Source organism: Watersipora subatra, chromosome 1 (assembly GCF_963576615.1).
Source record: "Watersipora subatra chromosome 1, tzWatSuba1.1, whole genome shotgun sequence".
Classification (NCBI taxonomy): domain Eukaryota; kingdom Metazoa; phylum Bryozoa; class Gymnolaemata; order Cheilostomatida; family Watersiporidae; genus Watersipora; species Watersipora subatra.
Genome location: NC_088708.1, coordinates 58,055,566 through 58,081,517, shown reverse-complemented (window position 1 = coordinate 58,081,517; position 25,952 = coordinate 58,055,566). Strand labels below are relative to the sequence as shown.

Sequence of the window (25,952 nt, the reverse complement as noted above, 5' to 3'; positions counted from 1 at the left end):
AATTGATATTGTAGATGAGTTTGTTGGACCTCGCGGAGATTTCAAGTACAATCCCATTTCATTTGGAAATAGCTGGGACATCACACCACCTGGTCAAAGTGTATGTGTTTATCTATGACAATTGTAACCACCTGGTCAAAGTGTATGTGTTTATCTATGACAATTGTATGTCAAAAATCAGCATTTTCTTGACATCGCTTGTGATTAACTTTCTGCTAATGATCTTGAGCTGCAGATGTTGCTCGGATCATGCGGAACAGAAATATCATCTCTTCTGATTTTATTGTTCTATTTTCATATCTCATTGTTGGTGCCAATTTTGCACTTGTAGTGTCCTACAACAACGATAGACATCTGTGAATGTACAGACGAACAGCTAGAACAGGAAGCTCGTCAAGCTTGTCAGCATCTTAGAGCCTTCATTTTTTCACCTTGCCATGGACACGTAAGTGTAGCTCTTTCTCCAGATCTTTCTTCTGCTTTCTTGGGGTTGCTGAGGTTTTATGGCTGTCTCTTTTGTAGGCAAAACCATTCTATTGGTCATGAAAGTTTGTGGTTTTTGAGTTGGTTGACCTTATAGCCAGACCTTATTTTACGACCTTGTTTCCTAAACTTACTTGTTGACATTATGACTTGCATACTATTTCGCTGTTGCTACAAACATAGCTAAATGTATGTTTTTATAGCATCACTATTCTCTCTACATTTTTCTTCTTTTTACGATATGTGCATCGAATCATTCTGAACAGCCTTTTATTAACTTAGGCAATAAATAGAGTAGTATGTTTGCTTTTATGCCTGCCGGCCACACCTCATCATTGTAATCATGATACACTTGAAGGTGAAAGTGGACAATTGGTTCTCATCTTGCATGTGTGACTTTTGTGATGCCCAAAAAAGTGGAGAAGATGCTAGTGAGGTTGTGTGTACAACCACTGCGGCATATGCCCACATGTGTACTGAAGAGGGAGTTATCATTCCATGGAGGACCTCTCGTTTGTGTCGTAAGTTTTTTTGAAGTAATTTGAGATCGTATATGAAGAGCATGTTTATCTTCATAGAGGAATATGATTACAAATTTAGGTTTTACTATCACACATTTACAACTTGATAGTTTCTTATTAGACTGTCGCTTAGCCAATAACTGGCTTCTTCGGTTACTAGTTCTCCATGGCCTTAACTCACATCTGTTACTCATTTGTAATTTGAACAAGGGATAACTTGACTATTGGTTAAGCATCATAAATGAACAATAAGCTGTTTTCAAGTTACGGTTATATCCTTTCATTAGCTCTTCCTCAGCGTTGTCTGCAACAAACCTGAAAACTTTTTCTAGCATTTTCCTCCGCAATGCTAGCTACTGATTTCATGGGTAGTCAATTCAAAATGCAATATTTAGATTAACTATGCGAATGCATTTGAGTTGTCTCGCATCTGTAAATTAGCTCTATTTTAACAAATGAAGGCGATGTTTTAGATTACAGCAGAATCAACTGCTATTTTAGTAATATATTTATATATATAGTATTTTAGCTGAATAAAAGAAAAAGTCAAGACTAAGAGTTTTGACTTAAATAAATATCTATAAATCCTTAAATTGACTTGAACATCTATAAATGGATATAAGAAAAAGTTGAAAAGTCGCTACTTCAACCACAGAACAAATGTGAAGTACAAAGCATGCTACCTTCGTACCAGCTGGTCACACTTTCTGACTTGTAATTGTTTGTTGATTTACAAACTGTTCTCTGGAAATTATGATGAAATCAATGCAAACCTTTGGGTGCTATTAAATTTTAAATCCTTGTCTAGCTTATTTGCTGATGAACACTTCTTAGCAGCATCCAACATACAAACAAAAAATGGACTCAATAAATTTGTCAGATGTTTTGTAATTTTTTACATCCCTAATGTCGTTTCTGATTACAACTATTGTGATTAAATTTGTGGTCACATCTATTGTGGTTACTGCTATTGCGGCTACATCTATTGTGGTTGCATCTCTTTTGATTACATTTATTGTGGTTGCATCTATTGTGAAAACATCTATTATGACAACATCTATTGTGGTTGCATCTCTTTTGGTTACATTTATTGGGATTACATCTATTGTGGTTGCATCTATTGTGACAGCATCTATTGTGGTTGCATCTATTGTAGAAGCATCTATTGTTGTGGCATCTATTGTGGTCACTTACATCTATTGTGGTTACATGTATGGTTAGTAAAGTGATACAGCTACTGGTTCTATAAATTTAATATAGCTGAGTGTTAACGACAGTATATATTACATAGACACATATTTTGAATAGATATCAAGCATCTGCATTGTATAGTGGGTTACTGCTAAACCAACAGAAAGCATGGATGTTTATTCACTACAGCCAAGACCTGTCCAGAAGGAATGGAGTACACTGAATGTGGTTCAACATGTCCATCAACCTGCGCCAGTCTGTACGTACCTTATGAAGAGCAGTGTGCACTTAGGTGTGAACCGATGTGCCAGTGCAGAGAGGGAACGTGGCTACACAATGGCAAGTGTATCAAGAAAGAGGATTGTCCTTGTTACCATCACAAGGAAGAGTATAGCCGGGGCACTGAACTTGACATGGACTGCAATTCGTGGTAAGTTGTTTTATTGATAATCAAATCTTATGTACAGATAACTTCCAATCATTGGGAGGCCAGGTAACTTTGCTATTGTAGACTCCACTAATGTAGTATATATATACAGTGCACCCTTAGGATACGATTCTAATCTATTCCAGGATTGGCAACATAGGGTGAAAAATTATATGGAGGGGTATAGAAACCATGGTAATTATATAATGCAAACATCCCATGGTAGAATCATCAAAATTTTATACAAGTACTGTACAACTTAAAAATTAGTAACAAAATAGTATGTTAACCTTAGTAACAATAGTCACCTACAGTAGCTTTAGTGTAGTTAGTATATTTATTGGTTATGATCTGCATTAAAATGTAACATTACAATGTATTATGTCCAGTACGCAACGTAGAGAGATCTTACCTTTAAGACAGACGTACGTATAACATAAACTTTGAATCATCTCAAATAAGTTTAACTTACTAAACACACACACTTAAAGCTAAGTTTTAGTATGTATTTTACCTATTTTACTGAATTTCAACTTTTTATCACTGAAATTTTATCACCTATCAGTTTCTGGCTTCGTTTTCACTATAATTTTAGCTGACTTCATTAAAACCTTTTTCAACCTAAATCAGCAAGAAAGCCCGAAGGGTGCTGTTTTCGTAGTGAAGTGGATTTTTGTTAGCAGATAAAAGAAAGCTGTCTAATCTCTGACCCTCTGTTTGACAGAATCACAACTCCAACTTTACAAATAGTTTTGAAGGGAAGTATTACCTACCACTTTTCAAACTAGGAATGCTGAACTGAGAGAAATCGGTCATTGTATCTCTTTCAGGCGTTTCGAGAAAGTTTTCGGTCAACAAAATATTGGCATCTTTGTTATTTTGATGTACATAATAAGCACACTGACTGCCAAATTTTAACTCGGTGAAAATTTGGTTGAATTTGTATGGTGAAATAAGATTTGTATGGCGAGGTGGAAAAATCATCATGTTCCACTTCGTAAAGTGAAAAAAATTGCTTAACAGGGTAATGGTATCTCGAGGGTGCTCTGTACATGAACAGACAATGAATGATGTAAAATGACTTATATTGAACTACGCAAGAAGGTAGGATTGTGTTGCACTGGGTTTGTTATCACAATGAGAGGTGAATCAGTCAACGTAGGAAAGGCTGCCTGCGTTTTTGACAACTAAACGCACATGAACAGTTAGTTTTGCAGTCGACTAAAACAGTTTATATTTTCTCAATAAAATCTAAAAAATAACGTTCTAGCAAAAATTAAAAAATTGGGTGAAAAATCCAAGAAGTTAGATAACCAAAATTTAGCCAAAATTAAATGGAAAACACTCTTCAATTTCTAAAATACGTTCAGTCTTTTTTCAACGACAAGATTTTCTTTACTAATTGCTTCTAACTGAGATGTTGATGCAAACTTATCATCCAGTAAAGCTTTGAGTTAGACCTCATGTAGAAATAAGTTGGTTAAACATGATATGGTTTATATCATGAGACCATCATAGTATCACATCATATATGGTTTATATCATGAGACCATCATAGTATCACATCATATATGGTTTATATCATAAGACCATCATAGTATCACATCATATATGGTTTATATCATGAGACCATCATAGTATCACATCATATATGGTTTATATCATGAGACCATCATAGTATCACATCATATATGGTTTACATGATGAGACTATCATAGTGTCACATCATATATGGTTTATATCACGAGACCATCATAGTATCACATCATATATGGTTTATATCACGAGACCATCATAGTATCACATCATATATGGTTTATATCATGAGACCATCATAGTATCACATCATATATGGTTTATATCATGAGACCATCATAGTATCACATCATATATGGTTTATATCATGAGACCATCATAGTATCACATCATATATGGTTTATATCATAAGACCATCATAGTATCACATCATATATGGTTTACATCATGAGACCATCATAGTGTCACATCATATATGGCAAATCATCTATTTTATGACTTGGCTATTAAGAGTTATGCAACTCATTGCTCTATATATTGTCTCAGCCATGCTGACTGCAGCTGCTGCCATTACAGTGTGTCTGAGTTTGGTTGTCTCACCATGCTGACTGCATTTGCCGCCATTACAGTGTGTGTGAGTATGGACGCTGGAAGTGTACAGAGAATCCTTGCTCAGCAACATGTAAGGTGGTAGGTGCCCTGCATTATACAACATTTGATGATACACTGTATGACCTGGAGGGAAGAAGCTGCTACTATGATCTAGTTAGAGTAAGTATTCTATATACTATTGCTGTGTTTAGCTAGAGATAGTCTACTAGTAACTGTATTATGATTTAGTTAGAGTAAGAATGCTATATATGCTATTACTGTGTTTAGCTAAATATAGTCTACTAGTCTAGCAAAAATGATTGAACTTTGTTATGATTGTTCATTTACAAATTACATGTATATAGGTTTAACGTTACTTCTTTGATTTGTAGCCTGACATAGAGTTTTCAGGAGATGATAGGGCTAATTTAGTCATCTCTGCTCGACATGACAAGTGCTCCGGTGATGATGATCTTGGATTCTGTGTCAAATCAGTCAGAATTTTTACAAGAGACTTAGAAATCCTCCTTGATCAGGTAAAGGCTGCTGATTGAGTTGATAATATAATTTTTCTTATAATAAAAATAGTTTCTTTGAAATTGAAAAATAATAACTGTTTTTACTGAAGTCAATGCAACCACCATCTGGTTACGTATTATCATATGAGAGCCTTTTAAACTGTTTGCGTAAAAATGTAAGATTGAGTTAATAATTGAATCAATATAAACTACTACATACGAGTAGTTTTTAGTAATAGTTTACGTAGTTGACAAAAAAAATTAATCCAATCTTCAAAAAAAGATTTAGTATTTAAAGTTGAAGCTGTCAAACTATGTTCTTTATTGCAAAAGTATCACTGTAATAACTTTAGGTTGCACGAATTCCTTCACAGCACAACATGGTACTTTCATGAATTCCATTGTTTCAGAATTTTGAGGTATCGATCAACCATCAAACCTTTACAACAAAGCTACCCTTTGTGTCGCCATTTGTTCATGTAAAGAGGCCCACATCAGACTATATGGTGGTCAGTGGCTTTGGCTTCCATATTGAATGGGATGGTCTTTCCAGGCTCTATATTACTCTCTCACCATTCTTCATGAACAAGGTACGGTGCCACCATTATAATATATCTTGATAACTGCTTGTCAGCGTCAAGTAAATGAATGGCATTGGGTACTAAAGAGATGAACAGTGGTCGCTGCTGATGTGGAGCCATGTAATGAGAACTTTTGATTGGTCAACTTCTGCTCCTAGCCGTTACATCACAGCTTGTATCATCTGATGAGTTTGTTGTCTATGTTGCAGTCAGTTTTTCCCAATTTCATTTAGACCAAAACAATTTTCCTTTTTAATTTCTTTAGCATTAACAAGGCGTGTGATAAATATGCATACATGTATATACAGAACACTTGTTCTTTAGAACGGGCTCTGCGCCAATTTTCAGATAAACTTTTTAGACACACAAATAAAATTTGCAATACTTGCTAGCGTAATGGGACTTTCTGTATATGAAGGTGTATTTGTTTGACAGGTGAAAGGCTTGTGCGGTCTTTATGATGCCAACAAAGTTAATGACTTCACTAGTGAGCTCGGACCAGAAGTTCACGCCGCTGACTTTGCTGAACATTTTCTCTCGCGAGATGCTTCCTGTACGAATCAGGCTTTTGAAGTTATATCAGCTCCTTGCAGTGCTGACTTTCAGGTAGGCTCCAACAGAACTAATTTTCTTTTTGGTAGTTGAAGAAAGAATATGTTAAGGATATATTTAAAAGTAAAGATTGATGATCTAGTTCCTAATTTCTGACTGTTGCTGACCTAAATTCACAGCTACAGAGGGAAGCAGAACTCTCGTGTTCTCTCATCATCTCTTCAGTGTTTGCTCGTTCATGGAGTGTTGCCCGGTATGAGTACTATCACAAGCTCTGTATGAATGACTACTGCCTGAGAAGGGATGGCTCCAATGTACCAGTGTGCACGCACGCAGCAGCGCTTGCTCGAGACAGCGCCAGTAAAGGTGTGGAGATACTATGGAGAGAGGATCCCTCGGTTCGAGCACGATGTCGTGAGTTTATTCTCCTTGTTTCAACCAGAACATATTTTATCATTTTTATAAAGGAGAAGGTCAGTTAATTCGCTCTCTCATGCTTCTGAAGACACTCGTAGTCATCTCCTCTTGTTGTCCTGTTAACAATGCTGCTTCTAAGGACACCTATAGCCATCTCCCCTTGTGATGTTAACAATGCTGCTTCTAAGGATGCCTATAGTCATCTCCCCTTGTGATGTTAACAATGCTGCTTCTAAGGACACCTATAGCCATCTCCCCTTGTGATGTTAACAATGCTGCTTCTAAGGATGCCTATAGTCATCTCCCCTTGTGATGTTAACAATGTTGCTTCTAAGGACGCCTATAGTCATCTCCCCTTGTGATGTTAACAATGCTGCTTCTAAGGACACCTATAGTCATCTTTCCTTGTTGTGTTGTTAACAACGCTCCTTCTAAAGACGCATATAGTCACCTCCCTTGTTGTACTATTGGCAAAGCTTTAGTTTTATTAGCAGGATTTTCAGAGTTAGGGAAGGCCTTCTATAATCATTGAACAAAACTGGATTTCTAGTTACTAAACCACTAACTTATAGTGTGACCATTTTTTTCCTATTTTGTCAGCAGACAGACAGTACCGCTGACACTGCACTTTTGCTCTATAATTTATAAATGATAGTTTTCCTCTCAGTATCTTGGGGTTCAACAAGTTTAAAATCACAATCAAGTCATGCAAATATCATGTACTCAGTACATACATGAGTAAGTAATATCATTTCAAGTATTGTAAGTACGAGTTACAAGTACGAGTTGCAAGTACAAGTATATTGTATAATTATTATGTGGCTGGCCAATGTGACAGACTTATATTCCGTCGTCATCTTATAACAGGTCAAAGGGTTATCTTGACAAAAGAATAAGCACCTGACCTTGAAACTGAATTACCCGTACAATTTGATGGTAGATGCAGCCTTTTAATAAAAAGGCCAAGAGCTTTCCACGCAAGAGTTGATTTAATGTGAAACAATTATCTTATTCATTGTTGTAAAATTTTAAAAATTTTGCTCACTTCATATTATTGTGTAGATTTTGACAACTCCAAAATGTTAGTAATATATTTACTTTTAAAGTGCAAACAGAGCTGTTTCTATGATACCATTGATAGAAAAAACATCTGTTTATGGAAAAGTCTGCACATGATTGATTTCGTTTAGTCAATATTCTGTAGCCATAGTTCAGCTGAGCAGAGCTCAGTTTCAGTTTGTTATACGTGGGCCTTATTGGCATGACGATTTTATTGAAACACTAAATATAACCGGAACTTAAAAAGTTGCATACCAAACTTCCTCTGACAATTTACTGTCTTGTTATTAAACCAGTTAGAGATGTGCTGCCTGTTGCAGCTCTAATGTGCGAGAGTGGCAGTGTGTATGGAGAGTGCCACTCTGACTGTCAGAACTCGTGTCATCACATTGAGGATAAGTCATTCTGTAGTGACACTTGTCTTGGCGGGTGTCAGTGTGAAGCTGGTAAATACCTGGACAATAGTGGTACATGCGTATCCAAAGAGTTCTGCTCCTGCAATAATCAGTTTGACCCTATGAATGGGCTCATCGGGCCTGGAGAGACTGTAGAGCTCAACTGTGCCAACTGGTAAGTAAAACAAACATTTTGTTGTTGAATTTTTTTATTAGTTTATTGGCTGTCCTATTTTTAGCACTAGTTGTTACATCAAACATGTCAATTTGTTTACACACTTTTGTTGTTAGCACATGCACTGAGGGTCTCCTGCACTGCGGGGAATCAAAATGCGCTGTTGCTGTCATGTGCCCGCCTACCCAAATATATCGGGAAGACCTGCCTTCATGTGGCAGCACTTGCTTGGATGCAGCCTACCTTGGCCCGTGCAACAACAAACAACGCAAAGGCTGCGGTTGTCCTGATGGACAGTACCTCAACGAGTTTGTGAGTAGACTATTCATAACTTACCTTTCATCGACTCTTCATTTCTGAAATGTACTGGTCGGAATCTACTAGGTTGAATATTCACAGTGAACGTTAATGTTACCAGGAGAGGTGTGTGGACTTAGCTGACTGCTCGTGTTTATACGGTGGAGAATACTACCTGCGAGGAGATGCCATGTCATTCGGCTGCCAGAAATAGTGAGTCATCTAGATCCACTCTGTATTACTATCTCTTTTTTATAAAGATCATCTTTTGCTGCCTTTTTAGTCTTACCTTCATTCCTTTTGTCAGCAACTTCTTTTAAAGATTAAAATGGATAAAAGTGATGAAGGGTGATGTTGCTCATCAATGTGTAAGCCTTGTTTGTATTGTTAGCTGTACTCGCACTAGAGAAAAGACATTGGTGATGGTAGTAATTTGCTCTTAGATGTCCAGCATATTTTTAAACTTGGCTCTAATAGTTTTTCACAACTATACGACATGAATGCAAGCATTAGTGTAGTAAATTTCTTTGTGAAAAAGTTAGAAATAAACTTTTTATTTTATTACCGAGGCAAAAACATATAGCAAAAAATTGATCAAATCGAGATTTGTTTGAAACCGCATCTAATGACAAGGAATCCATGTTTTGAAGTTATTATAAAGTAAAGCCATAGACTTTACAGGCAGACTTGTACCGCATCCGTCATGCACTTTGACAAACTGTACTGCTGTAGCTAACCCACACATAAGGATTGAATGTTTTAGTGACAGCCATTTTGTTAAGGCTTTTTAAAGCTGCCATTTTCTTCAACGCTAAAGCATGATGTTAGTCTTCATAATATTTTTATAACTCGGTAAATATTAAGTTGTAATAAAAATTATAATTTTATTTTATCATGGTATTCTTTGATTGTAGCATGTGCAAAAATGGTGTTTGGGATCTGGTGTCCACCTCGGATTGTGCAGCCGTATGCTGGGCATCCGGTGATCCTCACTATACAACATTTGATGGTGTGCACTACTCATTTATGGGCAGCTGTAGCTATGAGCTTGTTACCCACATTGATCAAGATTTTAGTGTTTCTGTTGAGAACGTGCCATGCGGTGTCAGTGGAGTCACTTGTACCAAGGTATATATATTATTACATCTTTACTTGAGTACACTTGTAAATCTTTTTTGCTTGCAATTCCTGCCATGTTCATTGTTGCTTTGGGAGTTCGGGTCTTAACGCAAAATTATCTGTTAACTGACTATCTTTATAGAATTCACGCTGATCTGTTTCTGGTTTTGTTATATTTGATGAGCTACTTTATTATTTCAGAAATTAAGTTTTCGATAACTAGTTCGCTATTCCTTCTAATAAAAATAGTTTACATTGCTGGCTGAGAAATGTCACATTTTCCAAAATTGTGACAATGCAGACCAATACCACAATATCGCTTTATCCAAATTTCATTGAAATTAATAAAACATTTTTATGTGAAACTATTATAGGGGTTTAGCTCTCGTTGTCTAACCCTTATTGTGGTAATTATAAAATAATTACAATAACACTCTGCTGGTGCTGATGTTATAGAAAGGCACTACCATCATATGAGCATTCCTTTTTGTTTTAGTCAATAAACTTGCGGGTAGAAGGATACGTGATACATCTGGTGCGTGGAAAGAATCCGTCTATCAACAATGTAACCCTCAACACAGACAGCTACACCTCCTCAGTGATTGATATTGCAAAGGCAGGAGTGTTCTTTGTCATCAGCGTTCCTCATCATGGCCTTCAATTGATGTGGGATCAAGGTGAGATAGGCACGCCTATCTATTCATGCAGCCGGGGAACTCGTAGTGACCAAAAATGTACCGTCTTCGCTGTGTGATGTGTTACATGCCTAATATACAAAACCTAAAATATTCATCGCTAAATAATAGGCAAGATGGATTTGAAGTTATTTTTCTGTATTGCTAGCAATGAATGGTGTGAGAGACTTTGAAACGGCACTAACCTAGGCTCGTGACTACTCACCTAACTTACCGATTTTGGTTATTAAAAATAGTAACAACTAGCAGAATGTCTGGCGTTGCACAGATATTAAAATCAGCTTATTGACAATGACAGGTAATGTAGTTGCTTGCCATTAGCTTGGCACATTGTCAATGGCTAATTTCATTTTGATTTTTGATTTTTATCAACAATAGTAGCTAAACAAAAGAAAAGAAGCTGAAAGAGTGACGAAGCCCATAATACGCATTAGCATAGCTAGTCGTGGCGTCGGGCTTGTTATCATCGTGTAATCAAGGTAGATTTTTATGGGTACTTAAGTTTTATTCACTCGTTAAAAGATGCAATTTAAGTTTTTTTCTTGAAACTGGCCACTTTTTCTATGCTTTTCATAGTGTTACGGAGTTGGTTCCGAAAAATGGCCTGTTGGTAATCCTCCCTGTGATGGCCTGCACGAAAAGAAGATTGTGGGAAATTTTTGACAGAAAATATTGACAGAAACTTGAGAACCGAGTTTGATATATTGTGCGAGAGATGTAATTACAATAAAGTTCATTATGGACTAAAAGTATAATGCGGTATGAATATAGTGAACTGATAGGTAGTATGTATGATGATTTGAAGAGGTTTGGTGTGGATGAGGCGGGGTTTTTTGTGAATGGTTCTTATCATGCGCTTTTGAAGTGCTATCAAACTAGTAAGATGGATGGGAGGTGCATCGCCCCATGCCTCAATGCAATATGAAAGTTTGGAATTAACCATAGAATTTTATAATAAAAGCAGAGGTTTGTGGGATAAATATTCAGATGTGCAGTAGAGTAAGCCTGGTAAGGGTCTCAGTTGTTTTAGTGAATATTTGATGTGTTTTTTTGCAAGTGAGATTCGAATCAATGAAAATACCTAAAAATTTAGTGTGATCTGTCTGACAAATTGGTTTGTTGACAATGAAAAAGGGATGAGTGTTAGCTAGAGGAATTTTATTTTTGGTTTTTTTAGTAACATGAAATTGAGTAAGCTAGTTTTTCGAAACTTACTAATGTGAGCCATGAGAGCAAGCTTTAGTGCCGTTGTGATGTAACGTAATGCTATGCGTATTTTCACCCACATAGTGACATACTGTATATCGCCCAATGAATCCATCAATCTCGCGTAGCTTAATTAGTAAGATATTTACCTGGCGAATGGGAGGTTCTGAGATCAAATCCAACATGAAATAGATAATTCATTCCTAAATTTCAATAGCTATAGTTAAACAAACCGAACTACACACAAAGACACACAAAAATGGAGATTTATAGAAACATATAGATGAAACAAACCATGGCTCAACTCTCCGAGTCTCGCAGGTGCAAAATATTTGACAAGAAATCTTCTGTGCGTGCATAAACAAGCTAATCCATTATTATTGTGTTTTAGGAACAAGGATCTATGTAATGCTTCATGAGAAGCATATGGGTATGGTTTCGGGTCTGTGTGGTAACTACAACGGCAAAACGATTGATGATTTCATCACTCGAGGTGGCTCTAAGGAGACCCGGGCCTCAGTGTTTGGAGAAACTTGGAAGCTGTCCTCCAGTTGCCCAGCAGTGCTTCAAGACGCGCCTGATGAGAAAGCCACAGCATGTGGCACTGTAAATGGGGTCAGTCAGCCATTGTATACACGTATGAGTGTATGAATTTTATACATGTATGAGTGTATGAGTTTTACCAGCACAGTTATTAGACCTGTTATCTGGCCCTGTTTAAAATCAGATGTGTTAAATCAACTATAGTACACCTCCGGGTTACAACATCTCTGTTTTACGGTTTTTTCGTCTTATGTTTTGGAACACGATGTTTTCTCATCCCATCGTTGTTGCCTTTTTCACCATACGACATCAACAAAAATGTGTCTGAACATTCAAACTCGGCAGTCAATGTGTCAAATATGCCAGTATGCTATTCACCAACATCTCTTCCACAACACCTGAAAGATATATGATGCACACTTTCTCCCTCAGTTCAGCATTCTTCCTGTTTCGTAAATGCTTGATTTTGTGTGAGTAAAATCATAATTAGTGAAAAGTAAGCAAATGTGAAAATTTATTGTGCATTTTAGCGTTTAATATTAAATTTACCATAAGTTTAATTCATTGTACATATATAGCTACATACATGTGTGTTACATTAATTGTTAGCTATGAGTCCTAAGATTGATAACGGTGTTAAAGGAAAAAGTAAGAGAAAGATTTTATTGCGTATCATAACCACTAAATACACTAAAGTTACTGTAGGTAACTATAATTACTAAGGTTAATATACTATTTTTTTATTAATTTTAATATATACAGTATGCATATAAAATTTTTGATGTTTTTTACCCAAGGGTGTTTGCATTAGATAGTTACTGTTGGTTTCTATACCCTTCTATACAACATTTTCGCCTTACGATGCCAACACAAAAACGAATTAATGTCGTATGGTGGAGTCCACTGTATTAATATGATAAGCTGTTTGCACACCTACATAGAGTTACCTACAACACACAAGGTATCCATGTGCAGCTATTAGCACAGTCACATAGGTAGATTGACTTCTATACAAGGTGTTCTACAGTGGTTAAATAAATCCCATAGAATTAAATAAAATGACTTTTACATAGGGTATTCGCCTATATTCAGCTGTTAACAAAGTTACATAGAGTGACCTACAATACACGAGGTATCCACCTGCAGCTGCTAATAACGTTACCTGTGTATGTTTCAGTACTCTCTGGCGCATAGGAAGCCTTGGGCTATGGAGAAGTGTTCAATTATCCTTGAAGGAGACATGTTTGCGGAGTGCAGAATAAAGATGACCGATCAGGTGTTAGATAGCTACTACGCAGACTGTCTGTACGACGCCTGCAGGTGAGATGGCTACATTATGCTAACGTCTGGTCTTCTCTTTTCTGTCCAGCTTAAAATTGGTTGCACCCATAGAGTTATCTCCCCCTAGAGTGATAACTGTGCATTCAGCAACACGAGCGTTTCCGGTGCCAACAAGGAGCGTTTAGGCCACGCCCCTTTTTTGTGCTAGTCAATTGTAGTGATCGACAGAACAATAACGTCAGCCATGAGAATGATCATGAATTTCCAGTTAAGATAGTAATTATTGCTCATATTAAAGAAATGATGATTATAGTTTATTACTCTAATATATGCTTATTATTTAAAGCAATTCAATACCTACATGCATTGCAAAGGCACTGAATAGATGGTGTTAAGTAAGTGAGTTAATGCAATCAGTTACTCCAATGATATACTGCCCCCACACATGAGGGGCTGTATATCATTGGTTATTCATAGATAAGATAGATAGTCATACTGGGGTTGTATGACATTGGTGTGATGGGAAGCTAATCGACTGCCATCAACTGAAAGTATTGACATTGTATGGTGATAGAGTGATTCATTGTCACCTCAGTTCACAAACAGCCCTTGCATGTAATATTAGATTTCAATACATATCAATCAAATACATAGACTAGCTTGAAGCAAAGATGTCCACTAGTTAGTGGACATCTTTGCTTGATGTAAGCAAGCAAAAAGTTTGAAAGTTAGAGTGGCAAATGTTGTTATATGCTAGATGAAAATAAATTATACTTAATTATACTAAATTATAATTATTTAAAAATAAAATAGACTTTTTATTACTTTATTTATTAAATAAAGTAATAAAAAGCAGTTGTGAATTACTTTATTTATAAGATAAAGTAATAAAAATTAGCTATGATTACAATAATTTTTTATTGTAATCATAGCTAAACAGATTATATTTAGCATTACTTGCTAATTATTTTACATTTAAACACATTTGCAGTTTCATTTTTCTTCTTAATTCATTTTAACAAAAAACTTATTTCATGATATGAAGTTTGAAAGTGGTAGTTGTTTGAAAAAGCTTGAAAACATTTACAGTTGTTTTTATTTTCTCTCTTCTCTTCATTTATTTCAATTACACAAAACACTTTTTATAATATGTAGTTTGAAAGTTAAAATGGTAAATGTTGTTATACGTTAAATAAAAATAAATTATACTTAATTCTACTAACTATAATTATATAAAAATAAAATAGACTTTTTTATTACCTTATTTATTAAATAATTTTTCATTGTAATCATAGCTAAACAGATTATATTTAGCCATTACTTGCTAATTATTTTACATTTAAACACATTTACAGTTTTTATTTTTTTTTTAATTTATTTCAACAAAACACTTCTTTCATGATATGAAATTTAAAAGTTGTAGTTGTTTGAAAAAGCTTGCAAACCTTTAGAGTTGTTTTCTTTTTCCTCTTAATTCATTTAAACTGCTTAAAAATATTTTCTCATGATATGAAGTTTAAAAGTTAGAATAGTAAATGTTATATAAAAATAAATTTTCTGTCCAAATACTTTTTTTATTTCTCGGGCAACACCGGGTAGTACAGCTCATAGTTGATGGCAGTTGATTAGCTTCCCATCACACTAATGTAATACAACCCCAGTATGACTATGTATGTTATCTATGAGTAACTGCTTGCTTTACTTTCACTATCACTCACTATCTATTCAGTGCCTTGGCAAGTCATGTAGGTATCAGGGATTACATGTATGTCACAATTTCCATTTTCATAATTCATTTCCATATTATTTCCATTTCCATAATTCATTTCCAGATTATTTCTATTTCCATAACATTTCCATAATTCATTTCCATATTATTTCCATTTCCATAAAAGTTCCATAATTCATTTCCATATTAATTCCATTTTCATAATTCATTTCCATATTATTTCCATTTCCATATTATTTCCATTTCCATATTAATTCCATTTCCATAATTCATTTCCATATTATTTCCATTTCCATATTATTTCTATTTCCATAATTCATTTCCATATTAATTCCATTTCCATAATTCATTTCCATATTATTTCCATTTCCATATTATTTCCATTTCCATATTAATTCCATTTCCATAATTCATTTCCATATTATTTCCGTTTCCATAATTCATTTCCATATTAATTACATTTCCATAACTCATTTCCATATTATTTCCATTTCCATATTATTTCTATTTCCATAATTCATTTCCATATTAATTCCATTTCCATAATTCATTTCCATTTCCATATTATTTCCATTTCCATAATTCATTTCCATATTAATTCCATTTCCCTACTTCATTTCCATAGTATTTCCATTTCCATATTATTTCCATTTCCATAATTCATTTCCATATTATATTCATTTCCATAAAAGTTCCATAATTCATTTCCATATTAATTCCATTTCCATATTATTTCCATTTCCATAGCATTTCCATAATTCATTTCTATGTTATTTCCATTTTCATACTATTTCCATACTTGTAAAATAAAATTTCCTTATCCATTTCCCTAAAATTATGGAAATATTTATGTTTATGGAAATGAAAAAGTAAACATTTCCATAATATGTTTAGCAATCCCTGGTAGGTATTGAATTGCTTTAAATAATTAGCATATATTAAAGTAATAAACTATAATCATCATTTCTTTAATATGAGCATTAATTACTATCTCAACTGGAATTCATGATCCTTGTTTAACCCTTCTCATAGCTGATGTTATTGATCTAGTCAATCACTACGACTGACTAGCACAAAAAAGAGGCGTGGCCTAAACGCTCCTTGTTGGCACCGGAAACGCTCGTGCAGTTATCACTCTAGGGGGAGATAACTCTATGGTTGCACCTATGATAGTCTCCGGGAGATATTTTGATAAACACGGATGATCTGCACCTTTTCTATCCAACTGTTTTGTGTGAAAATTGGAGGTGATATAACCTGGTTGTCAGCGAGCTATTTCACACAAATTTTTTCTGAGGTTCAGAACTGCAATGTAAAAGCATTGCTTGTGCACAAAGATAGCCAGGAATCTCATACACCGCAGTTGTTGTTGTTGTTGATGTAAGTGCTGTGTTATTGCAAATTCCAGATGAGAATCAAAATAATAAGGCTTTGTTATCTTTGAGATTTTGTGATGAAGTACAAATCATTTTAACGGAGTAAGTCGGCACATGTTGAAGTTGTCTGCTTTTGAATATTGAAAATGCCAAAATGGGGAATTTATATGTAGATGCGACAAGGGCGGCGACTGCGAGTGTCTGTGTACAGCCATAGCCAATTTTGCTCAAGAGTGTGGAAAACTTGGGTATTACGTGAAGTGGAGGAGCCAAGAATTATGTCGTAAGTTTTATGCTCTGTTCTTCGTTGTAATTAGATATTTATGTAAAATAGCATGGAATGTTTATGCTTTTTTGCTCATTCTTGATATATGCATATACTCGGTCTTTGCAGCTTGGATCAAAAAAGTATTTTGGTGAGAAAAAGGAGAGATCATTTTTTTCATTCTTTACAATGCAAACCAGGAAGCTATTTGTAAAACTTGTGTAAAACTTGTGTAAAATGAATATTGATTAATCCTGACAGACAGTCAGGATTGAGCTGCTGACAGACAGTCTTTTTATAGCTGAACTAAACGGTTTTTCCAATTTCACTTTATTTTTGTTAATATTCCTTGTAACATGCAATTTGCTTAACTGATCACTGAATATGTTTTATACGTATGTGGTACATGTGAACGCAAAACAATAGCTTGTCCCAATTGTTCACAGCAATGCAATGTGAACACGAGATGGAATACAGAGCATGTGGTCCACCATGTCCTCAGACTTGTGACAACATCGGAGAGGACAAGGCACCCTACTGCAATGTCGTTCAATGTGTCGAAGGCTGCTTCTGTCCAGAAAATTATGTCAAGCTTGGTAAGTTTACAACGTGAAGTATAAAGCTTGAATGTTTTTTGCTTGTACTTGTCATATCTCTATATGACCACCATTTTGTTTTTGTTCAGTTCTGAAAATAATGTAAGCTAAAGCATTTCATTTAAATTACAAGCTGTTAATCACCAGTTACTGTAAAACCTCTAATTGAAGCTCTATTAAAAAATAGAGCGCCATGGTGTTCAATTCAAGGTTTTACGGTAACTGTATTTTTACTGGTCACTAATATTGTTCATAGTCATCGGTTGTGGTTGCATAAATATTTTAGGCTTATTGGTTTATGGTATCTCTACATGAACTATTGACCTTTCCATTTTACTTGCAGGTGATGACTGCGTAGAGGCCTTAGATTGTCCGTGCAAACACAATGGCCATGAGTATCCGCCGCAGTCTCAACTTGTCCACAACTGCCTCAACTGGTATACCTTTATCGATTTTCATGCCCTTGTTGACATGTTCACTTTTACAAAATGTACATTGTAATGCCAGGGTATTTCCTATATATTATGATTTACAAGTCTTTTATAAGTGATGTAATTAAAATAGTTATCTCAATTATTCATAAATCTACAGTAAAATTCTTTCTTCTCTGATTTAAATAAAGTTAGTCAAAGATTTTTATCACAAGACAGGTAAGTATAAGTAAGTATAAGTAAGTAAGTAGGTAAGTATAAATTGGAATTGATTGCACACTTTGACTCTGTAGGTTGTGATTTGACAGATTAAAAAGATATTGAACGGATGTTTGAGATATCTCAAAAAGAAGGAATTTGTTAGTGGTATATAAAGTCTCACCATATATTGCCTTCTTTTCAGTACCTGTGATCATGGTCAGTGGGATTGTATCGGTGAAGAGTGCGCAAAAGCCACCTGCTCACCACACGACTTCACCTGCCACTTGTCAGAAACCCGTCGCTGTATTCCTAAGCAGTGGATGTGTGACAAGATGCCAGACTGCGAATACGGGGAAGATGAAGCTGACTGTGGTATGTCTTTTGACTTATCGTTTTATTGGTAGTTTATGGATAATAAATAATAATTTTCCACACCTCAATAGAATTGTTAACAAGCAAATACATAGACAGACAAAACGTTTAAAAACATGTGTATGGATTGAGCTTGATATGTTCCATGTTTATCAGTGGTAGAATTACAATTGATAAAGCGATAATCAATAGAACGTGCTTATACTATAACTGCATACAGATACAGGCTGATTGCTTTTGCAGTGTATGAGTGTAGCTCACAAGAATTCTCATGCATCAGAAGTGGTAAATGTATTGACAGAGGTCTCCTCTGTGATGGACAGTATGACTGCGCAGACAGAAGTGATGAACTCATGTGTGGTAAATATACTCACATGTACATGTATATTCAGTTCTCAACACATCTTTCTACCTGTGGTGTATAATTAATGATTATTCATGCCTCTGCTTTTATAATGAGCTCTTGTTTCCAGCATACTTAATAGGACAACTTCAACTAGAAATATTCTTAGAAAACCACGGCAACTTTCAATTTATTTTATTCGAATCTTTTAGCTGCCGATCGCTTTCTATCATATGATTATGTAATACCATAATATTAAAAATTTCAGAATATTTTTTGCTGTGCAACGTTGATAGTTCCACTCGCCAAACCTCGCCTTCCGAAGTTGAAAAAGTAGTCGCTTAAAATCTTTTTGTAATAATTACATTTTTAACTTGTTTAGATTTGATTGAGTTGTAATTGAATACTTGAAAAAAACTTAGTAGTCATTATTAAAATTAAATATAACCTTAATTAGCCTGTAGTCCAACAGTGCTGATTAACCTGTAGTTGTATCTGATGACCAACAATGCTGATTAGCCTGTAGTCATATCTGATGTCCAACAGTGCTGATTAGCCTGTAGTCATATCTGATGTCCAACAGTGCTGATTAGCCTGTAGTCATATCTGATGTCCAACAATGCTGATTAGCCTGTAGTCATATCTGATGTCCAACAGTGCTGCTTAGCCTGTAGTCATATCTGATGACCAACAGTGCTGATTAGCCTGTAGTCATATCTGATGTCCAACAGTGCTGATTAGCCTGTAAGTCATATCTGATGTCCAACAGTGCTGATTAGCCTGTAGTCATATCTGATGTCCAACAGTGCTGATTAGCCTGTAGTCATATCTGATGACCAACAGTGCTGATTAGCCTGTAGTCATATCTGATGTACAACAGTGCTGCAATGTGAGGAAAGTCAGTTCCGTTGTCAGTCAGGGAGATGCATACCGAAAGCCTTTGTCTGTGATGGCTACCATGATTGCGGTCCAGCAGATAATACTGATGAGCACAACTGCACAGGTACTCTGACACTCGCCAGTCTTTGTCAATTCCTTTTTAAAATGCTTTCTTCTTATTTACTCTGTAAGTTTATACTTTGCATTGCAAACTCTGATTTTAAGAATTTCTTGCAACCAAGATTTCCACCTGAACTTTTTACTTTTACAGTTTAGACTTCTATGCATTTGGGAGTTATTTCTTTGCTTTTTCTTTTGTTTTACATATTTTTACGTTCTGAAGACTGTACCGGTGTTTTAAGTAATTCTGGCAAAGCAATTTGTCTCAATTAGTTTCCTGTTTCATCATCGGCCCTTTGGCAGCTAATATTTGGGCCGACCATTGAGCGAAGCTGTATGCATTTCGGATAAGTTTACATGAGCAACTTTTGCCAATGTCTGTTATCATCTAGACAATAGCAGTGGATATACTTGTATATGTGCCAGGGTAAAGCTTACACACTTACACCAGTATTGACTTCACTTCATCATTGATTGGAGTAAAATCTGTCTCAGTTATACACATCGTTTATTGTTTCAGTGCCATCTTGTAAGGCAGTTAGAGAGATACATTGTGTCACACTTAATTTTGACAACCTGTGTCTACCTGCCTCACATGTTTGTGATGGACATGACGACTGCGGCGATGGAAAGGATGAGATCGGATGTGGTAAGAACATTTCTTAGTTTTAAAAAATTCATAGTATTGGCCTTTTTGAGCATTAGTCCATAGGAGGTGAACAGTGAAGTTTTCACTGCAACTTTTGTATGTTTTGTCATTTGCAAAGGATACTGTTGATAGAACTGGTACCAATCATTATTTATGTTAAGATGGCTGCTGTTGGCATATTGCCAGATGCATGACTGAATGCTCTCTGCTTTACTAACAAATTGTTATTAATAGTGCTGATCTGGTGCAGTACTTGTTTATTTCTTTGCTCATTTATGTTTCAAGTCTCTTCTTACTTTGTCAGTGGAGATGACCACAAGTGTAAAGATTTTCTCTTTTCAAGTAATGTTCACTCATCTGTAATGAAATGTGTAATATATGTTTTCAGAGTGTCTCTGTAGCAATGAAACATACACCTGCAATCACACATGCCTTTGCATCGACCCCAACAAAATCTGTGATGGAGCTAATGATTGTGGAGATAACTCCGATGAGACTAATTGTGGTATGTAAACATCTTAAATGAGTCAGGTTTATTTTATTGAATTCAACAGTTACTATATAAATTGTTCTTGTAAGAATGTACATGAATACAGTAATAGTGGCATGTCACTCACTCATATATGAGTCATTGGTGTGTTACTCTCTCCTAGATAAGTCAGTGGCGTGTCACTCACTCATATATGAGTCATTGTTGTCACTAACTCATGGATGACTCACTGGTGTGTCACTAGCTCATGGATGAGTCAGCGGTGTGTCACTCACTCCTAGGTGAGTTGGTGGTGTGTCATTCACTCATGCAAAAAGTCTGAAAGGTTGTTCTCGCAGCTGAGTAGGTGAATCCATTTATGTAATGATCAGACTCGGGTATATCAGCATCCTTGATACACTCACTATGTGTGACAAGTACGAGTGTGAGTATTCTTGCAACTAGATTATGTGAGATTTACTGAGTTGTATTCTATAATACTAACTGAGAAATGCTCTGTGCTTCCAGATGCAAGAATTGTTCAAGTGGTTTTTATGTGTAATTAATTGTATTGACCCAGTGTAAACTCAAGACTAAATTACTGTTCTTAGACACTGTTAGACTTACATCTTATATTAGATATGCTTAATTTGAGTGATATATCTGAAGGTTAACAGTATATCTACAGAGCTACATGCTTTGTTACTTTGATTTAGAATCACTGCTGTTTTGCTAGATCTCTGTTTCAAACAAAGCAGCCAGTGCATAGATATAAAGCTTGTTCTTCATCCAAAATGGTTGGGATGAAGGGATATGTTCAAGGCAGGATTTTAAATGTCTGGAGCAGATGCTAGTGTGGCTAGCTGTTAGTATAATAGAGTGATAGTCACAGTATGATCAAACACCAGTCCAATGTAGCATACATTGACTTCCTACTCAAGTATAGTCCAACTAGAGACTAGAGATCGAGTGGATGTGCTGGGTGGGAGACGCGTATAGATTCTCATTCTAAGTTTCCATGTTTGTCTATATCCTTGGCTATCCTTTAGCCTTTGGTTCCTGAAAGCATTTGTGTAAGTGTAAAGGTAGCATGAGATGTCATCTTACAGCATGCGGTGAGGGTTACTATACGTGTAATGATGAAACTTGCCAGCCGCCTTCAGCCAAGTGCAATGGAGTCTACGACTGCGCAGAAGGGGAAGATGAGGATGGATGTGGTACCACTACTACCTCTACTACAGGTGACTTCAAACATCCTCATCTACAATTCTGTTTTATACCACAGTAGGCTGTATATGAGCTAGGTATGTCCCAGCTAATTCAGGCTCACTAGTAGACACGCATTATTACATACCTAAGGCTTTCAGACATACGAGTAGCTCACCTCATCAACATCAGGTAACGGTACCATTTCACTGCATTTTATGAACCAGTCAAAAAGTGTTAAAACAAGTTACATTTGTAAGCATAAAACCACTTTTTCCTCATAGTAGCGGTACATCTGCACATATTATGCACTAACCACTACATACAGAGTTGTTTTATAGGAGTAATGTGGATACTGGAAAGACAACTCTGCGTGCTGAACACTTGTTATACAAGAAAGCTCACAAATGATATCATGTCACCAGAATTAAGATAATTCTTATATCTACATGCATTACTGATACTTGGATTAAGAGAAAATGGTTTTAAATAATTTAGACAGTGTTACACTGCCTTTTTAGTATGATTCCCATGTTTGAAATATCAGAATGATCAGTAGTTTGCTAGAACTGGCCATGTAACTATTTTTAACGCGACGAGTAGTGATGCTGATTGTAAAAGGTACATCTACATGAGTTTATTATGAAACCTGACATTGAAACATAAATTAACAATAATCATAGCTCCAAGGCATATACCAGCTCACTGAGAACCTTGAGTTGTTTTTGTTTGGTAACATTTTCGATACAATCACATATACGCATCAGATTGAAGAACTTGGGATGTTTGATGTTTTATAAAACTAAATCATGAGCACATGCTCAATGCTGTTCAATAAGTTGGTCATGGACTAGAGTAAACACATAGATGCACTATTTATTTTGTTCTGTAGTTGAACAATTGAAAAGTTTTGACCTGTCATTATTAGGGGAGTTCAACATCATTTTACTAGTTAGCCATTCTACTACAGTTGACATGATCTTCAAAAATGATTAAAAAACAAGAACTTGAATTTTAATTTGCTTGTTAAATTTTATATAGGACTTGTATATAAAGGTCTACTTAGCAAATTCAAAAATAATGGAAAACACTTCTTTACGATAATTATATTTGTCTTGAAAAGTTTGTTTATTGTCATATAAAATAATTGATTTTTGTAATGAACTAGGGGAATGCCCGACATTGCCTGGATAATAAAAAATTCTTCGCATGGAAAATTTATTTCATTCAACATTTACAACATTCATCATCATAACTTTTAAACTTCATCATGAGAAAAATGTTTTGTGCAATTTAAATAAATTAGGAGAAAAACTACAACAACTGTAACGGTGTTTAAACGTGAAATAATTAGCAAGTAATGGCTAGATAGTCTGTTTTGCTACAATGATTACAATGAAAAATGATTTGATACTGATACAATTAATACAACTGAGAAAGCAAAATAAAAATCATGAATATGTTGACTTAATAATAACAATGTGTACATAAAAGTGTGAATGAAAAGGTTACTGTTCTAGCTATCTACCAAAATTTTGAATACGACAATACTGGTACCTCCCGATTCTGGTACAAATGTAAAAATAAGATATTGAAATTAAACACATCAGTGAAGTGCACCAGAGTACTTTGTCTGTCCGAATAGAGAAAGAATGCAGAGACAATTACGACTCGATAGTTTCAATGTGAATGGTTTTTAGTTTTAAAATTTCTAGCGATTGCCCTACCCATGAACCAGAAATTAAAGATTAAAATTGTGTCGTTACAGTTGCACTGTGACGGAAATTGAAATGACGCATTTGAAAAACGCAAATTAAAAAATAAATTGGTAACAGATTTAGAAATGGTTGTTAAAAAATTTTAAGACGAAAAACAAATGCAAAAGGTAATATTAGTTAATAATAAAAAGTACATAGCCATTGAGCTTGTAACCTGCAATCGTGATAAGGATACCGTAGATAACATGAGAACCGCTTAGTCTTGTGGTTAGATTGCAAACTTAAGATTGCAATCGTCGCGAGGTCAATTCCAGTGCCGTGTGGAGGTTTCATTGCTAGGTTCTAATCTCTATAACTGGACACAGGGACGACAGAAAACAAAAGAACAACTTTGAGATTTATATATTTATATAGATGAATATGCTAGCTAAATTTTGTTAATGTATATTTTTAGAACCTTTCACAACTACAACGACTATATCAACCTCTACAACCACTCTCAGCTATACAACAACACCGCCATGCCAGGCTAGAGATGGCATGGCTGATGCTCATTACATTCCTGCGGACTGGATAGATGTACCAAATGGTTTTAGCTATCAGTTGAGAGCAAATGGACAACACAAATGGAGGTCTCAGCCTCCTGCGACTTTTGCAACTATCGTGGTGACTTTTCCAGCTCCATATCCTTCAGTCCACGAAATCTCACTCAGTGAAATGGAAAATATAGAGACCTTCCTTGTGACTGGATTCAGCAGTGACAATTCTCCTATCAAAGTTCCTGAAAAGATTGTTGGAGTAAGTGAATCGTATGCTAATACATGACATGTAATTGATGGTATGCTGGTGTTATAAAGCTACATTAGCTGCGTCAGTACCTTACACCAATTCCAATATATTGACTTCTGGATCATGGTAAAGAGCGAGACCAAGGTTACCGCTTTGCTTTCAAATAGTCAAGTTTTTGTTGTCGTGTTATCTAGCACCTGTGTCAAATATGCTATTCAAAAAATTAGCATTTTGAAGTTGTAAGAGAACTGCGCAGTTCACAGCATAATAATGTAGATTTGATTTTGTGTCAGTGTATAATAATCGTTGGTGTGAAAAATTGTCGCTTCTGCTTTTATTAGTTTTCGAAGGAGTCAATTGAAATATGGAGTGAGGTGAGAGTATTAGAAATTGACCTTCAACCTGTGAATGAGGCAGAAGCCATGGCAACCTATCTTACTATTAATGGATGCTTCCATAAAGGTATATCTCTTGCTGCAATCTTACTGTCACATGCCTATCATCGTTACTATCACATGTTTATTCTACTTACTGTCACACGTTTATCATCGTTACTATTACATGTCTATTCTACCTATTGTCACACGCCTATCAACATTACTATTACATGTCTATTCTACCTACTGTCACACGTTTATCAACATTACTATTACATGTCTATTCTACCTATTGTCACACGCCTATCAACATTACTATTACATGTCTATTCTACCTATTGTCACACGCCTATCAACATTACTATTACATGTCTATTCTACCTACTGTCACACGCCTATCATCGTTACTATTACATGTCTATTCTACTTACTGTCACGCGCCTATCATTGTTACTATTACATGTCTATTCTACCTACTGTCACACGCCTATCATCGTTACTATTACATGTCTATTCTACTTACTGTCACGCGCCTATCAACATTACTATTACATGTCTATTCTACTTACTGTCACACGCCTATCATCATTACTATTACATGTCTATTCTACCTACTGTCACACGCCTATCATCGTTACTATTACATGTCTATTCTACCTACTGTCACGCGCCTATCATCGTTACTATTACATGTCTATTCTACCTACTGTCACGCGCCTATCAACATTACTATTACATGTCTATTCTACCTATTGTCACACGCCTATCAACATTACTATTACATGTCTATTCTACCTATTGTCACACGCCTATCAACATTACTATTACATGTCTATTCTACTTAC

The 25,952-nt window shown here is 35.5% G+C and overlaps 1 protein-coding gene across 1 annotated transcript in view; it reads left to right on the top strand.

The window, feature by feature from the left end:
- The window catches only part of LOC137389529 (mucin-2-like), a 63,417-nt gene that overhangs the window by 5,437 nt on the left and 32,028 nt on the right, over positions 1 to 25,952 (top strand). Inside the window, exons 8-33 of the mRNA XM_068075565.1 lie at positions 15 to 100; positions 332 to 445; positions 842 to 1,004; positions 2,385 to 2,625; positions 4,788 to 4,929; positions 5,142 to 5,285; positions 5,678 to 5,857; positions 6,284 to 6,454; positions 6,580 to 6,814; positions 8,197 to 8,446; positions 8,563 to 8,758; positions 8,865 to 8,956; positions 9,658 to 9,871; positions 10,359 to 10,539; positions 12,155 to 12,378; positions 13,484 to 13,626; positions 16,866 to 16,975; positions 17,404 to 17,553; positions 17,897 to 17,990; positions 18,388 to 18,557; positions 18,801 to 18,917; positions 19,781 to 19,903; positions 20,420 to 20,548; positions 20,937 to 21,053; positions 22,127 to 22,258; positions 24,396 to 24,739. Coding sequence (XP_067931666.1) covers positions 15 to 100; positions 332 to 445; positions 842 to 1,004; positions 2,385 to 2,625; positions 4,788 to 4,929; positions 5,142 to 5,285; positions 5,678 to 5,857; positions 6,284 to 6,454; positions 6,580 to 6,814; positions 8,197 to 8,446; positions 8,563 to 8,758; positions 8,865 to 8,956; positions 9,658 to 9,871; positions 10,359 to 10,539; positions 12,155 to 12,378; positions 13,484 to 13,626; positions 16,866 to 16,975; positions 17,404 to 17,553; positions 17,897 to 17,990; positions 18,388 to 18,557; positions 18,801 to 18,917; positions 19,781 to 19,903; positions 20,420 to 20,548; positions 20,937 to 21,053; positions 22,127 to 22,258; positions 24,396 to 24,739 — 4,262 coding nt within the window. The remainder of the gene's footprint in view (positions 1 to 14; positions 101 to 331; positions 446 to 841; positions 1,005 to 2,384; positions 2,626 to 4,787; positions 4,930 to 5,141; positions 5,286 to 5,677; positions 5,858 to 6,283; positions 6,455 to 6,579; positions 6,815 to 8,196; positions 8,447 to 8,562; positions 8,759 to 8,864; positions 8,957 to 9,657; positions 9,872 to 10,358; positions 10,540 to 12,154; positions 12,379 to 13,483; positions 13,627 to 16,865; positions 16,976 to 17,403; positions 17,554 to 17,896; positions 17,991 to 18,387; positions 18,558 to 18,800; positions 18,918 to 19,780; positions 19,904 to 20,419; positions 20,549 to 20,936; positions 21,054 to 22,126; positions 22,259 to 24,395; positions 24,740 to 25,952) is intronic.